The sequence below is a fragment of the Macrobrachium rosenbergii genome, chromosome 19, assembly GCF_040412425.1.
Source record: "Macrobrachium rosenbergii isolate ZJJX-2024 chromosome 19, ASM4041242v1, whole genome shotgun sequence".
In the NCBI taxonomy this organism is placed as follows: domain Eukaryota; kingdom Metazoa; phylum Arthropoda; class Malacostraca; order Decapoda; family Palaemonidae; genus Macrobrachium; species Macrobrachium rosenbergii.
This window is the reverse complement of record NC_089759.1, coordinates 11449444-11466254: the sequence shown is the minus strand read 5'-3', so window position 1 is coordinate 11466254 and position 16811 is coordinate 11449444. Positions and strand designations below refer to the sequence as shown.

Genomic DNA, 16811 nt, shown 5'->3' with positions numbered 1-16811 from the left:
CCAGACCGAAGGGGAAAAGGGGTGGAGGTGTCCGAACGAGTAGAATTCGAACGGAGCAGGATTTTGCAGGTGATCCGCTGTTAATGAATCCTGAGATTAATCCCTTTGGGATTTAAGCTCCTGGGAAAGGGAAAGCACGGACCCATGAGGCAGATAGTTGGTTAGATAGTTTTGATAGTTTGTCAATGACCCTCATGTCGAGCTCCATATAAGGAGACCCGTAAAAGAGTCTGCAACAAAGGAAGGAGGGGGTAACCGCCTTACTCTGCTTGGGCCGTGTCCCTTTCCAGAAGACGAGGCCTAACTCGTAGACGGCACCGGACTAGAGATCCGTGACGTCCTCAAGGGGGCCCCGGAGCGGGTCTTCTGGGTTTTAAAAAGGTCTTTCTTGACTGATTTCACCTTAGGGACGGTAGACCAGGAACCGTCCAAAAGGGATGAGGATCTAACGAATCCCCTAAAGGAAAAAAGCAAAAGAAGGAAGAGAGCTAAGCGGAAAAAGTTTGTCTCACTTATTCCCGAGCTAAGCGGAAAACGTTTGTCTCACTTATTCCCGCACCTATTTATCGCTCCAGGATGATGTTCACAGGTTCGAGAACGAGACTGAAGGCCGCAGCGTCTTCAGTAAACCCTCCGAAAATAGCTAATTTATTTTAAGAGGACCGGATCATCTCTTGGACCCCGGTAGTCAAAGGGGCAGCAACTTCTTCAGCAACTCACGTTGAGATCTGGGCACCGGGGAAAGGAACATTACAAATGTCCACCGAAAGGACATAGGAATTTCCCGCCTCTACGTTTCGCCCGAAGCTGCTGACCCCGGACTAGAGGGTGTGAAGCGAAGAGTTACGAGACTTGCGGCCGGCCTCCAGGAGGGGGAAAATTAGGACCCCAAACACCGGAGGAGCAACTATTAATAAGTCACATGAGACGGAATTTGGCAGAGGAAAACCGATAGGTGTATACGAAACCTACCGATTCATCAAGAATCTTGCCCGGAGAAAGCCCAAACACCGAAAAAGTGACTATTAAAAAGCCATATGAGGCGGAGTTTGGCGGAGGTAAAACCGACAGGTGTATATGAAACCTACGGATTCATCAACTAGCCTGCTCGGAGAGAGCATAGCGTACATCACAACCTTCCGGGTGCCAAACTATTAATTCTCCAACACAGACCGCGCACCGGAATGGGAACTACAGACTCCGTGACTGCTGGCTTGTTGCAGGATAGCGGAGCATTCCTGCACTTGACAAAACCAGCTGAAAGCGTATGAGATATGAGCATGCTGGAACGGATGCCGGAGCAGAGTACCGTAGCAGCGACTTAGCCTAGTCAGACCAGGAAAACCCCCGGAGTAAACCGGAGAGAAAACCGGACTAACAGATCAAATCTCATAGACACAAAAACAGAGTCAATGGAAACATTCCGGAGCGACCATGTTTTAAAAATATCTGACGGATACAAATATAGTGGGAAGGTTATGAACTGTTCGGAAGTGGGCGCACTCAGAGCCAAGAGAGGAAGATATCCTGAACAAAGTGATAGCGGTGGGGGGGATAAACACCGACCGCTGAACACTATAACCGCCGGAGCGGTAAGCAAGGAGAGCGCCCAACAAGATAATGAAAAACCGAACAGGTAGTTAGCAAAATGGAGGGGGAACGCTGAAAGCAAATAAAACAGAAGACAATTAGGTGGAAAACGCTAACTGGCCTCGTATGAGATCCCAACAGCGAGGTGCGGACTGGTAGGAAGCACCACGAAGGGAAACAGTCGACGTAAAAGGAAGGGGAGGGAAGGATAGGCCAGGAGGTTGGTAACCCAAAGTAGCGACCAGGGGTGGGACAGCACTCTCCGGGCGCCCAGAGATCCTCATACGTCCCCTCGCTATGTGAGCTGTGTTGCACGACAAGAGCGAGAGAAAAGGGGAGGAAGGGCAAAAACCTCTACGGCCAGGAGAGCAAAGAAAGGTAAATGGAGTGTGAACAGGAGTGGGGAGAGCACTCCCGGTCACCTCTAGGTCCTAGGTGGGGTGCCAACCGATAAGGTCAGACACTCAACACCGAGGGACAAACCAATCAATGCAGAGGGAGGGGGTGTAGGCTACAGCACAAAATAAGGATAAAGTGCTCTCAAGCCTTGGTAAGTTAACAAACCTTGAAAACGAACCAAGGGGAGAGAGAGCAAAGGGATGGGTAAAAGGGGAAGAAGGGGTTTCTCGATACAAAAAAATTATAGTTGGTAAGCAACCCAAAGAAGGATTGAACTAGGATAGGCTACGCAGGTAAACCCTCGCTATTCCAGCTTAACCTATCAGGAACATTAGCCTAAGTGAAAAGCCAAAACAGGGAGAGGGTGGACGTAGGCTATATACCCAAGTCAAAACCAAACAAAGGGAAGCACCAGACATAAAACTCATACGTACAGATCGAGATCGCAGACATGAAACTCATACGTACAGATCGAGATCGCCCCCTCTTAATGTTTTTTCCCTGAAGGGAAAAAAGCTATAGCCTACCTCTAGGCTAACCTAACTGAGGCGATGCAAAGGAAGGAAGCCTAGGAGAGGGATAAAGGCTAACTAACCAACCCAAAATAAATGTATAATATAACAGAAAATTACTATAAGGTACATGTAGGAGGATAGGCAGGCCCAACACGACATGAACGTGAAGGGAAATGGCCAACCTCCAGTTATATGAAAGTACCCAAAATAATCAACAAAACTCAAAAGCATCCGAGCACAAGGTCAAACGTAAAGTGAATAATCTTAAATGTACCAATGGAAATCATGTTCCCATAAGTTTAGAGAAGAGAGAGTCTAAAATAAGGCATAATAAAGCCATAATAATAAGCGAATAGGCCCGAGGGGGAACCACGTAGCCTAAACAGCAAGACCGCACTTGACCAGCAAGGGAACACAAAATTCACAAAATTTACTAAATTGCAAAAACAAAGCAAAAAACCGTAACAGTACCAATGAAAATAAGATTCCCAGAAGCTAAGAGAAGTGAGGGACAAAATTAAGGCATAATAAAGCCATGATAATAAGCGAATAGGTCCGAGGGGGAAGCTCGTAGCCTAAACGCCAAACTTCACTTTTCGTAGTAAAGGGGCACAGAACAAACATAAAAATAATCAAACCCACTTAAACTAGGAATCACAAATTGAGAATATATCCCAAACAAGAAAAATTACAAATAAATTACACAAAACAAACATGCCGACCCAAGACCAAGAGAGGTCATGAGACGCCGTGAGAGGAGATCGAGACGGGCGTTATAAATCCCTTTAATTATTAAACTAAAGGAAAATAAGGAGCCTCAATCGCCTAAAAAACAACAAAACACTGGTACTCAAGTTGTTGAAGAAGAACCTTGCGAGGATGCCATAATAGCGAAACAAACGCACAAAATAAGGAGCACAACGAAATTACGTGTGAATGAAATCGCATGCTAAAATGGAATGCGGCTAGTATTGCCTTGTGTACAGTCCGCGAGTAGTGCATGGGCTTGTATCGGCACCTCTCTCGTTGGGACTTTTGACATTGGGAATCTTTATAGGGCAGGGTCCCGTGATTGTGACAGTCTCACCCTTTACCATACACAACTCCATTTCTTGGAGCTCGCTCTGGGGGTAGTAACCCCAGCTGTACATTTAGCTTTTCTCTGGTATCTAGCAACGGAATTACCTAGAAATAAGTGTTGAAGGGACTATTTCACCGGGTGACACTGGACCCCGATCCAGAAATGCTTATAACTGGCTATTTTAGTAGTTCAGACACCAAATATACCTTAAACTATCATCCTAAAACACTTTAATATCATTTCAAAGTCATCTTACAACATTACCCTTAAAAATATATGGCTTACAGCTATGAGTGAACACTCCCACAACTGTTACTCTTAACAAGGCAAAAACTAATCAAGTTACCCCTATATTCAGGCATGCATATTTTCTTACATGCAGTATTCAAGTTGTACTGTTTTCTTTTAATGTAGATAGGGGTAACATTGGTACATCGTTTGGCAAATATTTTTTAAGAAAAAAATATTGATATTTTGCTGTGTTTACAGTAATATAAAAAATGTATTTAGCTACGAAAATAAGATGAAAATAATTCGTGAATATTTTAGATATGCTCTACGAAGTTGAGACCCCCTCTAAAAATGCTTATAACTGCCTATTTTAATAGTTCAGTAACCAAATATACCTTAAACTATCATCCTGAAAGACTTGAATATCATTTCAAAGTCATCTTACATTACCCTAAAAAATATATGGCTTACAGCTACTCATGAACACTCCTATGTCTGTTACTCTTACCAAGGCAAAAACTAATCAAGTTACCCTTATATTCAGGCACTCACATTTTCTTCCATATATATTCAGGCACTCACATTTTCTTCCATACAGTACAGGGTATTCGATTCTTACCGTTTCCTTTTAACGTAGATAGGGGTAACATTGGTACATCGTTTGGCGAATGCTTTTTATTGATATTTTGCTGTGTTTACATTAATGTTAATATTTGAAAATTAGTAAATGATTTTTTTTATAAAAAAGTATTTAGTCACGAAAATAAATTGAAAATAATAAGCGAATATTTTAGACTCGCCCTATTTATTAATTTATTTTTTCTTTTTTAATAAGTGATATCTCTTCCTTCTGCATTTCCCTTTACTTCCTCTTTCTTCTTCCCAATGAACACCATATTCTTGGAAAAGTTGAATTTCAAGTCAGTGGCCCTGTGGGCTTGTTCTTTATGAATAGGTTTCATTTACTGAATAATAATAATAATAATAATAATAATAATAATAATAATAATAATAATAATAATAATAATAAGAAAAAATTCATGAAAAGGTGAATTGTCCATGTATCATATGGAGTTAGTGCCACAGAAAAATTCGCAAATAGCTGAATCCGCGAATAGTCTCGGGTTGACTGTAGTTAATTCTACTGAATGTAGTTTTGCTTTCACTCTTAGACTGTTGCTATGGCATCCACATTGCCACTCTTTTGCGTCTCTCTGTAGTTGCCATAAGCTGGGTTTTGCTAACATTAATAATTAGTGTTATCTTGTCAAGGTCATCTGCTTGTAGCAGGTCTTAGGCGCCTTTCTTTTTGCACTCCTTCGTAGTGGTAAACAAAAATGGCTCAGAGTCATGTAAATCCCTTTATTGTTTGCATTGTAACCTTGCCCATTTATAATTACATACGGTAATTGTGACAGAAATAAAAAAAAAAGAAGGGCAGTAACTCTAGGACATGTAGAATCTGTATTTATCAATGAAACCTTGAAATTTTCATAACTTCATTTCAAGTTATATTGGAAAAGAAAAGGTGGCTATAGATTGAATTGTTTATGTAGCATATTTTGCAAAAGAAGAATGGAAAGAGGGAGAAATGTGGACTTAGTTAGGATTTGTATAAGGGTAAGCACAGGTGAAAAGACAGATCAGTTTATTTATTGTTTGGTCATGTGGAAAGAGTGGAAATGATTGGAGGGAAATAAGAGAATGTAATTGGGAAGTGTTAGGAGTAAGGGTGGTAGGAAGACTTAGAAAGACCTGGAGAGGTGGTGTGAAAGAGGTATTGAAAAGGTTGAGCTTCAGCAGTGTCTTTTGGTTTGATCTGTTGCTGATGAGCCTTCTGTGTCAGTAGCCAACCTCATTATGGAAAATGGTTTAATGTTGAACAAAAGAAAAGTTCAACTCCTCTTTGGCATCTTTGTATTATCATTTGTAAATTGTATTGACTGCCATGTAGCGAATGGTTTATGGTTAGTTTTTCAAAGCTTTTGTTTGAAATATTTTCTGTTCTATTTCAACATCGTTGATATACTGTAATTAGTGAAAATGTTTAATTTCTTCATTTTCAGGTTTGCCATCATCTGTTATGAGGAAGCTTGCAAGGCCGGGCCCTTTGGGTGATTTATTTCATAAGGGCTTTGTATTTGGTTGTGTTGGTCTGACGCTTTATGGAATGCTCATTGTTGGCACTAGAGCACATGCCTACTTCACTCAGATAAAGCCCCAGCGCTTAGAGGAGCGAAGACTTTTGGCTGAACAAGAGCAGGCTGTAGCAGAGGCATCTACCAGTAATCAGGAAGATGCTGAAACTTTGAAATTTTAGAAAGGAAACAAGTGCCGTACTTAATCGTGAAAAGTGCTATTTGTGAAAGACTGCAGTTCAGTGCTATAGAATGTAATGAAAATTATTGTGCAGTATTTTAAAACACTGTGAACCAAGAAAAGTATGAACTTTGGTAAAGTTAAGGTCATCAGCTGCTGCCAAGTAAGGTTGATATTTTATTAACATTTTGAGTATCTTGGTCTATCTTGTGTATGCAGGATCTTAAGATTAATTTGCTATTGACTGACTAAATTAGTACAGGTGTTAACAATGCAGACCTCACGCCTCCTTATCCAAGCAAAACCATGCCTTGCTCAACTCAGAGCAGGTGTTCGTTTTGTAAGCTCTAGCAGTTGCTTACTCCAAGAACCTTCAAAAGTTCCACCTGCACTCTGGAAACTGGGAAACCTTAATCATGTAGCCATTGCAACACCTGACTTAGAAAAGAGTACAGCTCTGTACAGGTAATTATTATCTGTTCACAAAGCATTTTCTGGTCTCTTCCATCCTCACTGCTATCCCTATGCTCTTCTCCAAAGCCTACTTCCCTTTACAGTATCATGCTATCTAACCTTTTGCATCCCTCTTGACCTTTCACCTCTGTAACAGGTTCCACTCAAGCCCCCTTCACTCCCTCCTCCTCACTCTTCCTAACCACGTGCTCATACCATCTCAACCGTGACTTACAGATTATACGAAGATGGTGAAAATATGTTGGATTCCTGTCCGTGTATGCATTAAAGGAAACAGAGGCTGATAAAGCAGCCAAGATCAGAAATTGATATTCATATTAAGCGAATATATAACATCTCTAAAACCCATTATAGTCAAGAAATGTCAGAATATATGGAGAGATGAAAATGATAGTAACAAAATAAAACAAATCAAGCCTGATGTTGGAATATGGAATTCGTCATATTAAAAGGACAGACGCAATTAATTTTGACATGTCTTAGACTTGGTCACTCCTGTTTGACCTAAAGATGATTGATGAATAGTTCACATGATCCAGTCCCTATATGTACAGAATGTAGAGTAACATTAACAGTTGAGCATCATTTGTGTGAGTCTAAAATGTAACAATGAATGACAAGCTTTGGGAACAAATTAGTTAAAGAAATTTTGTCAATCTCCATATTCAGTTAACTCAGTTATAAAATATCAAAAGAGGGTTTATTTTCTAGCCTCTCACACACTGAGATCCCCAAAATCCACTCAACATCCTCATTTGTTTCAGCTTCTGTTTCTCCCTCCCTTTTAATTCTGAACCAAGCATCAGCACTGGTCTGATTACAGTACAATAGACCTTAATTGTCAGTTCATTGGCCATTCTTTTGGCAAACTGTCTCTGCCACCTCCCTCCATTTCTCCCTAGCTGCTTTTATCTTACTTTCAACCTTGGCTTCAGATCCTTCTTGGGTTAAAGAAGTCCTGAGTATTTGAAATTCTCTACCTGTTTTAAATCTGGGCCTCATCTGTCTTGTACAAATTGACCTATCCCTTCCCTGCTTGCTGGCACCACCTCAGTTTGATCTACATTTACTTCAGTACCACAAAATTCAAGGGGTTCCTACCACCCTTACCCTTTGCAGTTCTTCTTCAGTCACTGCTATAGTTAAGTTCATCTGCATATAACATTGTTCCAACACGTATACAAACCTACGCTTTCTTGTATTTGTGTGCTTGTCACTCTTGGGCTGTCTGATTCATCTCTGAAAAAATGAAATCCTATTGCTAGGCCTATGGTCATGTGTCATTGTGTTCGCATGCTTCTGGTTTTGTCTTGTGTTCGTTCGTAATGTTTCTTCATTCTTTGTGGTGTGGCTGTTTGTGCCCCTACGTGCATCATTATTGTCAAACTGTTCTTCCCTGATAACTAGACGTAAGATTACAACTTCTCTGCCCACGTAGAAATTGTCTTTTCTGTGCTAAAGTGTATTTTTCTGGTCTCTGTGCAAGACAAGAAAGTGGCATCCCTTAAGCATTCTTTGTGTTTCACAGGGTGTTTTCCTCTCGGACCGTACAGGTTAATTCAATTCAGTAACAAAGTTTGTTGTTAAGGGATTACTCTCCCTACTTGCATAAAGTGTTTTGTGAGTTTTTCCCAAGGATTTAATGTGAGACATATAACAATATCTATAGATTTTCATTCCCAACCCCTTCACTCAATACATCCATAACCAGTACAAACAGAAAAGGTCTGTGTGCTGGCCCTTAATGTAAACTAACTCCAATCTCAAACATTTCTGTTTTTCCTCAGGTTGCCCATGTTCTTTTATACATCATTTCAATCAACCTAACTAACTTTTCCGGCACTTTCCCCTTAAATACCAATGCACTACATCCCTTGGTATTTTATCAAATGCCTTCTCTAGATTTATAAATGTTTAGTAGAGTTTCTGATTACCTTGCAGCCTTTTTTCCTGTATCTGTCTTGTTATGAAGTCAATGTTGACTGTGCTGCTCCTTAAAGGGAATTGTACTAATGTTCACTGTACCAGTCTCTCATCCAGTATTCTTTCTTAGATATTTAACACGAGTTCTTTTAATGTTATTCCTCTATAATTACCACACACCTTCATATCTTCCTTTTGTTTAAACACATTCATCATCAGACATTCTAACCAGTCATTTGGTATTACCTCTCTTCCCAGATTGCCTCAAACAGTTACAGTATTTATTCTTGCCTCTCTATGCCAAATACTACTTACCTTCAACATTCCAATTTGTACCTTTGAAGGACCTGGTTCTCTGCCATTCATTATTTCACTTATAGCCTTTGTACTTCTGCAGATTGTATCTCCACCACTGGATTTTCCAGTCACCACCTCTCCCAAAATCCTCTTTTTAATTTTTTATTTTTAAAAGGTCTTCATCATGATCAAATTGTCTTGGTTTTACATCTTTATCCTTAAACAAGATATTTCTTTCTTTATCTTCTATGACACCTGTCTGACCCAGATAACGTCTTGCTTTTTTCTGTGTTAGAAATTCTGTAAGTATCATTTTCAAACTTCCTTTGTTCCAAACCTTCTGTTCACCTTTGTTGCTCTCTCTCTCTCTCTCTCTCTCTCTCTCTCTCTCTCTCTCTCTCTCTCTCTCTCTCTCTCTCTCTCTCTCTCTCTCTCTCTCTCCTTGGCACCTTTCAATCTTTGAAAATCTGAGACTTTTGCCTAACTGAATCTTGTATCTCTTTATTCCACTACCCGTTTTCTCCCTCTTTTTTGACACCCTGTAGTCACTTGTTCACCCAACTGCTTTCCTTGCAGCTTTTATACATGCTGTTTTCATATCATCCCCAATATTTTTTACTCTACTATCAACTCCCTCCTCTCTGAAATTTATTCCTAACTGATGACTTTTTCTAACATACTTGTTATTTTTGCTCACACTGTTCTCTTTTAAGAATCCATATTTTAATTCTAGACCCCTTCAGCTTTGTGGTTTTTTGGCATGTCATCCTAATATCCTGCACTGTCAACTGTGTTTCTCCCTCTCTCTTTTTTTCACATTCTTTTACCACGCTGCTTCCCGTCTAACCATAGATGAATCTTTCTGGCACTGTATTACACCACCTCACATGTTACTGAATGACAGTCTGCCTTCACAAGTGAGTTGTTTATACAGTATAGGCTAATTTGAAACTCATTTCCAGTACATACTCTCTAACTTCGTTCCTTATTCCAAATCCATGGCCTCCATGAATCTCATGTTAAAGTCTACTCTTTCCAACTCTGCTATTCATATCTGCTCCTATGATTATTTTCTCTCCATCCTCTACCATCTTAATTGCTGTTTCCAGTTTGCAAATACAAACCAATATTTTGTGTTTATGTCTGGTAGTGCTGGAGCAAGACAACTTTTGGGTTTGACACTTATTTACAGGTACCAGATTAGTTGGCTAATAGCAGTAGTTAATTGTGTGAGGCTTAATGAGCTATCCATGAGAGGACAGTTAGCAGCTGCTTGTTTTGTTACATTTTGTTCTCATGTCTGATTACTTAGTAATATAGAGCATCTTACATCATTTTTGTGATGGCATACAGTAATTGACAGAGTTTGTTTTCCATTCGGTGAAGTCATGTACAGTACTTATGATATATGTATGTATTAAAGGTATCCTGTCTTTAATACAAAACATATCAGTATATGCATGCCTAAACCATGGTCCAGCAGCTCAAGACACACCACAAAATCAGAACAAAAATACTCGCACTTTGGCTAGGCACGCATTTGGGAACCACAGCACACCTTGTGCACAATTCATTTTGTGTGTGTGTGTGTGTGTGTGTGTATGGTGGATGTAATTAGGTAATCACAGCATCTTCAACCACTATATGGTATCCAGCATGGTGTTGAACAGGAAGGGACACAGCGCTGATCCTTGATGCAGTCCTATCGTGACCTGGCAGCTGCTAGTCATCCATTCAGCACTTCCCAAGATGGTTGTTGCGTTTCTGTGCATGTCGCCAATTACTGGTAGTCTCATATTTTTTTGATGTTTCCCACTTCTCAAGTTTTTCCACTCTTACTGTCTAGGTACTCCATGACAAGCTATTTCTGATTGATAAAGACCATATGAAGAACCTATGTTTTTTCAGTTGTTCTCTGTCACCTGGCATAAGGAAACTTCCATCAACTGTACCAGTCCCTAGTTACTGTCTTAGGTCTTAACCTATGAAATCTTTTGTTTATAATTCTTTTGAATATTTACATGGTATGGGCCCTTAATTTGATTTCTCCATAGTTCTTTCAACTGTGCATGTCTCCTCTCTATAAATCTTAACGAGTGTACACTACTCTTTTTCCATTTTTCTGGTATAACTCCCTTTTCCATAATTTTCTTCAGTAGCTCCCACAGTACAGTATATTTATTCCTTCTCAACCAGAGTCTTCCATGCCTGAACAGGTATGTCATTTGACCTTGCAGCTTTACCAGTGTTCATGTTTCTCAGAGCTTCCTTTACCTCTTCTAGTTATCTCACAAACCATTTTGTAATTTGGACTTCCTTCTCCTGCCATGAATTTGTTTCTTCACTCAGTTGTTTTTCAGTATAACGTCCTCTTTCATTAGCACTTTTCCATCTGCTCCCTGATTTGTTTTATGTGGATTATGTTCTTTTGTACTTCTTGCTTTGGCTAGCCTGCAAATCTTGCTGCAACAGATCATAATTATGCTTTCCTTGGCTTTTGCTACCGCCTTCTTTGCTTCCTCGTTCATTTACTTGTAGATCATCCTATCCTCTTCTAACTGACTCTCTTCCCATTTCTTCTTCTTTTTTTTTTTTTTTTTTTTTGCATACTGCACTTCCTTATTAAACTACCAGGTTTCCTTATTTTCTCATTACTTTCTCCTGAGATGTTTTACCATGTTTTACTGTGATTTCCACAGTCTGGTTCCACCATTTATTTTCATGGTATATTTTTCGAATGATTTCTTCCAATACCTATTCTTTAAACTGCCATTGTAGGCTTTGTCAGTCCTGTGTCACTTTAACCACTTGATTGCATTGGGCCCATGCAGTATCCTCTTTCATTCTCAGATACAAGTCCGTAACTACTAGCTAAAGTCGTGCATCTTCCTAGTCCCCAGGGATGACTGGCAGTTCTTCAGTCCCACCTAGTTTTTTCTTCTATACAAGATGCAGTTGACTTGACTAGATTTTGCAGCACTTGTACATGATCAGGTGTCCTGGCAACTTAGAAAAAGGTGTTCACATCAATGTGTCAAATGATACTGTAAAGTTGATTATCCTTTTGTCCTCTGTTTCAATTATCATAGCCAGGGCTTTTGTGGATGTGATTTTTAGCATCCTTGCTTCATATGATGGGTCCATTTAGATCCCCTCCAATAATGATTCTTTTGTCTGCTTCAGTTGATTCCATTTCCTCATTTAGGTCTAGCTAAAATCTTGAAGCTTCTCTTCAGTGTGTCCACACACTTGTAATATCAGGTTTGCATTCCTCTGTACATAGCCTTATCTTCATGATACTTTGTCATACTATGTGTCTCAGTAAGAGCATTTTTGAGGTCTCCAGACAGAACAGTACCAATGTGTTCCTTCCTTCCCTATTTTGAGCGTAAATAGAGGTTTCTAACCATCTCCCTGTTCCTTTACTTTATTACCCCTCCCAGGGAGTCTCCTGCATTTACAACATGTCTGCTTTTCTGACTTAATTAGGCTTGCAGTTATACACCCCCTCCCTGTCTATCTGCCTATGTTTTAAGTTCCAGATCACAAGGGTTGATCTTGCTGCTTTAGCTACACCTGCCTTGATGCTGTAGCACTAACATGGCCAAAAAGTCAGGGTGATTTATTTGTTGGTTGCGTGTGTTAGGGATGCATACAAAATAATTATTATTAATTTGTTGGTTGATGAAAGTGTTGAACTGTATTGTGTATACTTTCACAGGGATGTTTTAGGAGCCGAAGTGAGTGGTGTTGAGGCTTTACCAGAACATGGCGTGTATACGGTGTTTGTTAAACTTGACAATACAAAGCTTGAGCTTTTACATCCCCTTGGAGAAAATAGTCCAATTCAGGTATGTAACTTACTCTATATATGATGTACTTGAGTTAATATGGCCTAAAATGTATGAAAAATACCCAGTATTTGGATAATGGAAAATGTGGCTTTATTAAAGTGGCCATTTCACAATGGATGAAAGTATACACAAGCTAAAAGATGTTAGTGTAGTATGAGCAGAAGTCATCTTATATTCGTTCCTTTATGAATACATCGGCAATTGAAACTTATAACAAGGTAGTTAACTGGTGGTAGATGAATGAGTGTGGACAACCCCCCACTCACCTGCTGTCATGAAGCACTTTTTCTTCAGATGTTGTTAAGTTGAGGATATCTTCCTACACTGTAAATGACATCAGGTTGAAACCTCTTTCACCTATTTTATTGTATGTATGGTTTTTGTGTTTTTTTCAACATAGATTTCAACAAGATAAGTGAACAATTAAAAGTGTGTAGGGTATAAGCAGGCTTTGGCTGCTTTATGTCCTTGGTGTTAGTTTAAGCAGTTTTACTGTTCTGCATAGATGCCAGAAGTACTGTATGCTAGTTGGTCTTCTTTACAGTGGAGAGGTTGAGCAATAGTGAAGGAAGACAAAAAGGTGAAGTCAGTTTCTTTGAAGAGGATTACTACACCTTCAGTACCACCAAATCTTTTTGACCCCTTCTTTGACTCTTTCGTTCTGGACTGGACCCGCCCCCCCTTTCTCTCTCTCTCTCTATGGCTTTCTTCCACAGAGGAGTACTCATCACTGTTTAGCTGAACTCTACTCCCGATTGTCCCCCAACAGTGTAGTTGCCTTCCTTGACCTCAAAAGTGCTTTTGATATAGCCAACAGGGATATAATTCTTGATCAGCTTGTCGAATTTGGTGTCAGAGGAAACCTTCTGAAGTGGATAAACGGTTATCTCAGTAACAGAAAATCACGTGTTTTCTTTAAGGGTGCGTGTAGCTCCTATGAAAATTTTGAGCTTGACACACCTCAGGGCGGTGTATTGAGTCCATTTCTTTTTAATATTCTTATGCACCGTGTACTCTCTCCTCCCTGCTATCCCTGGAACCACTGTAACCTGCTATGCTGATGATGTCTGCATCCACTCCACTACCCCTCAGGACCTTCAGCGTGTCCTTCAAGAATTCTACAGGTCCTGTACCTCCTGTGGCCTCATACTCTCCCCAGAAAAAAGCAGAATCTTCTCTGCCCGGAATCTCCGAGACCTGCCAGTGTTCATTATGGGTGGGAATATTATACTCACTGCACACAGTATACATGTCTAGGTGCACCAGTCAGGATCACCCCTGCTATACCTGCACGCCAAACAGAATCCACCCCATGGTGAAAAACCTTCTTGATCGACTGGAGCCTCGCTTCACTCCCATCAAGTGGCTTGCCACCAGGGCCACAGGTATATCTATCCCCGTGGCTAGAACCCTCTATATCCTCTTCCTAAGGTCAGTTGTTGACTATTTATCTCCTGCTTTAATTCAATTACCCAGACAGGCGTTACAACCTCTGGAACCGTTCCAAAATAGAGTAATGAGGTTTATCCTAGGATGTCCTCCTTCCTCTCGGATAGTCAACATGCAGACCGAACTCATGTTACCTCCATTAATAGAGAGAATTTATGCCAATGTAACTTTGTTTTCTGTTAAATGTCTACACTCTCCACAATTTACTCCAAACTTCTCTGCTGTACTCAGAGCATCACTTGTGAAGATGCACCAAGACCTCAACTCCGGCCAGGGGCATAACCTAGTTAGGGCAGTATCTGAAAATCTTCGACACCTTGATATCGGTGTACCTGAGCAAGCAGTCATCCAAGATTTGCCACCATGGCGGGTTCCTATTCCTGCTGTCACTTTCACACCAACCTCTAAAGATGCCCATACCAGTCTACAGAAGCAGTTGGTTTTGGAAACAATAGCCAAAGTGTCAATTTCAGTTCCTGCAGGACACCACATCTACGTGGACGGCTCAGTACAGGCAGATGGAAGTGCAGCATGTGCTATGTTCTCCCCCACTTTAGAATCTCCTGAGGGTGGGTGGCATGGTCGCAGGTTGCCAAACTCATCCAGTTCCACTTATTTGAACTTCAAGGTATATGGGATGCAGTAACCCTACTTGTTAGAAGAAATATGAATGGATTGGTGATCTGTGACTCAAATCTGCACTCCAGGCACTGACATCTTCTAGGCCCAGCTGTGGCCGTGTTGTGCGAGACATATTGTGTCAACTCGCTGCTGCTTACAATGCCTCGCTTGTCTTGTCCTTCATGTGGATGCCTTCCCATATTGGGCTTGCTGGGAATGACATTGTGGACAGTCTTCCTAAAGCTGCCTGCACGCTTGAACCTGATGACAGAAATGTTGAGCCCTCACTTCGCTGCCTTAAACATAGAATATATTCAGCAGCTTTTGCCTGTACAGTACAGCGTAGGGATGCAGAGAGGGGCACTAGTGTTTCCATACAACATCATGATAACTTTCTGCAGAGCCGTCCACAAGTACCGGCGACGTGGACTCATGGTGCGTAGGCATAATGTCGTAAGTGCCAGGATAAGGTTGGGATATCGTCCTGTGTGGCAGGTTGGACAGACACTAGGTATACCACACTACACCTCATGTAAACTGTGTAACCTTGCTAATGCCAATAACCTTGAACACTACTGCCTTCATTGCCCCACTGTCAGGAATCTGTTACCTCAAGGACAAAATTTACTTCAAACCTGCCAATATTTACTCAAAGATGACCACGTAGACTTAATTTTGACTCGTCATCCACACTTTAGTGGCTGCTAAACTGTCTGTTGCAGTTGTTGTGATAATGGAATACGATCTCATATATGTTATTTTTGTAACTGATATACTGATAATTCAATGCTGTAATTTTTTTCTGTTGATTTCTGATGTACTGTAAGTAACTGCTAATATGTAACTTTGTTTGACGTCTTTGGGCGTAATAAATTTATTAAATAATCTCTCTCTCTCTCGCTGGTTTGCCACCTCCTACAATACTCCATTGGCAACTTTGCTAGAGCACTGACATACGTATCCATTCAATATTCCAAATGATCTGTATTGCGCTGCTGTTTATGCTAAGGAACTCAATGCTGTTGAGCCTGCCGTAGCTATTGTCCTAATTTTCTTAATCTGCAGTAGTAATTACAGCCTTAGTTCTCCCATGCTACTTCCTGAGGAAAAGGATATTTGTGGATGGAGTAAGGTGATGAAATGCAGTAGCATAACTACTACTTCCTCCTCCTCCTCTTCCTCTGCCTCTTCTTCTTTCTGGGGGGAAGAAGAAGAGGGCTCAGAAACTCCCCAACAGGAAGTTTCCTTGGGAACTGAATGAGTGCCATCCTGTTTCTGGAAATTGGTCTTAGCGTTTACTCAGTTTCTTTGAGCATGCTCATGAGCCAGTCACTCTATTTACTTTTGAAATGCAAGGACTTTACAGTCTTCCCTTGTTTTTACTTCTGGTATAGCCAAGGAGTGTAAGACTAAAGGATGGAGTGAGGTGAAGAAACACAAGAGAGTTTCTTCTCCTTACCCTTGTTATTTAGCTTCAACCCCTCTTCCTCCTCATCTTTTGCCTCTTCCTCCTTCCATGAGGAGAAGGAGAAAAGGTCTTGGAAGTCCTCTCATAAGAAGTTTCTTTGGACATTTAGCGAATGCCATCCTTCTTTAAGGATGGCTGACTGTATTTGCTCACCTTCAGGTGGGATGTCTGCTATTTACTTCTGAAACATAAGGACTGTATTGTAATCTTCCCATGTTCTTAATTTTGTTGAGGAACACATAAAGAGTTGGCGCTTATGTGTGTGTGTGTGTGTGTGTGTGTGTGTACAGAAGGTTCATGTGCAACAGGTTGCTGCTTTATGACACTGCTGGTTAGTGTGTTGATCTTTATGCACATGATCATGCAAACCCACGGTGTCTGATTCATCCAGAACTCCGTGGATTGTGCTTATGCAGTAGAGGGGTCATGCATGGAAGTTTGCCATATGACAATGCTGCTTAGTAACAGGCATGCCACATGCACATGATCATGCAGACACTCAAGAGTGTTCCTGGGTCATCCAACACTTCTGATGAGTGTATGCACTACAGCGCACATAACTTCACAGCTGTAACTTCGAGGATCCACTC

The 16811-nt window shown here is 40.7% G+C and overlaps 1 protein-coding gene and 1 pseudogene across 2 annotated transcripts in view; both read left to right on the top strand.

The window, feature by feature from the left end:
• The window catches only part of LOC136848631 (ethylmalonyl-CoA/methylmalonyl-CoA epimerase-like), a 51190-nt gene that overhangs the window by 17197 nt on the left and 17182 nt on the right, over positions 1 to 16811 (top strand). For both annotated transcript variants that reach the window (XM_067121028.1, XM_067121029.1), the window contains exons 2-3: positions 5883 to 6600; positions 12551 to 12680. In XM_067121028.1, coding sequence (XP_066977129.1) covers positions 6407 to 6600; positions 12551 to 12680 — 324 coding nt within the window. In that variant the 5' untranslated portion in view covers positions 5883 to 6406. The remainder of the gene's footprint in view (positions 1 to 5882; positions 6601 to 12550; positions 12681 to 16811) is intronic.
• Positions 12796 to 14846, top strand: LOC136848379 (uncharacterized; annotated as a pseudogene).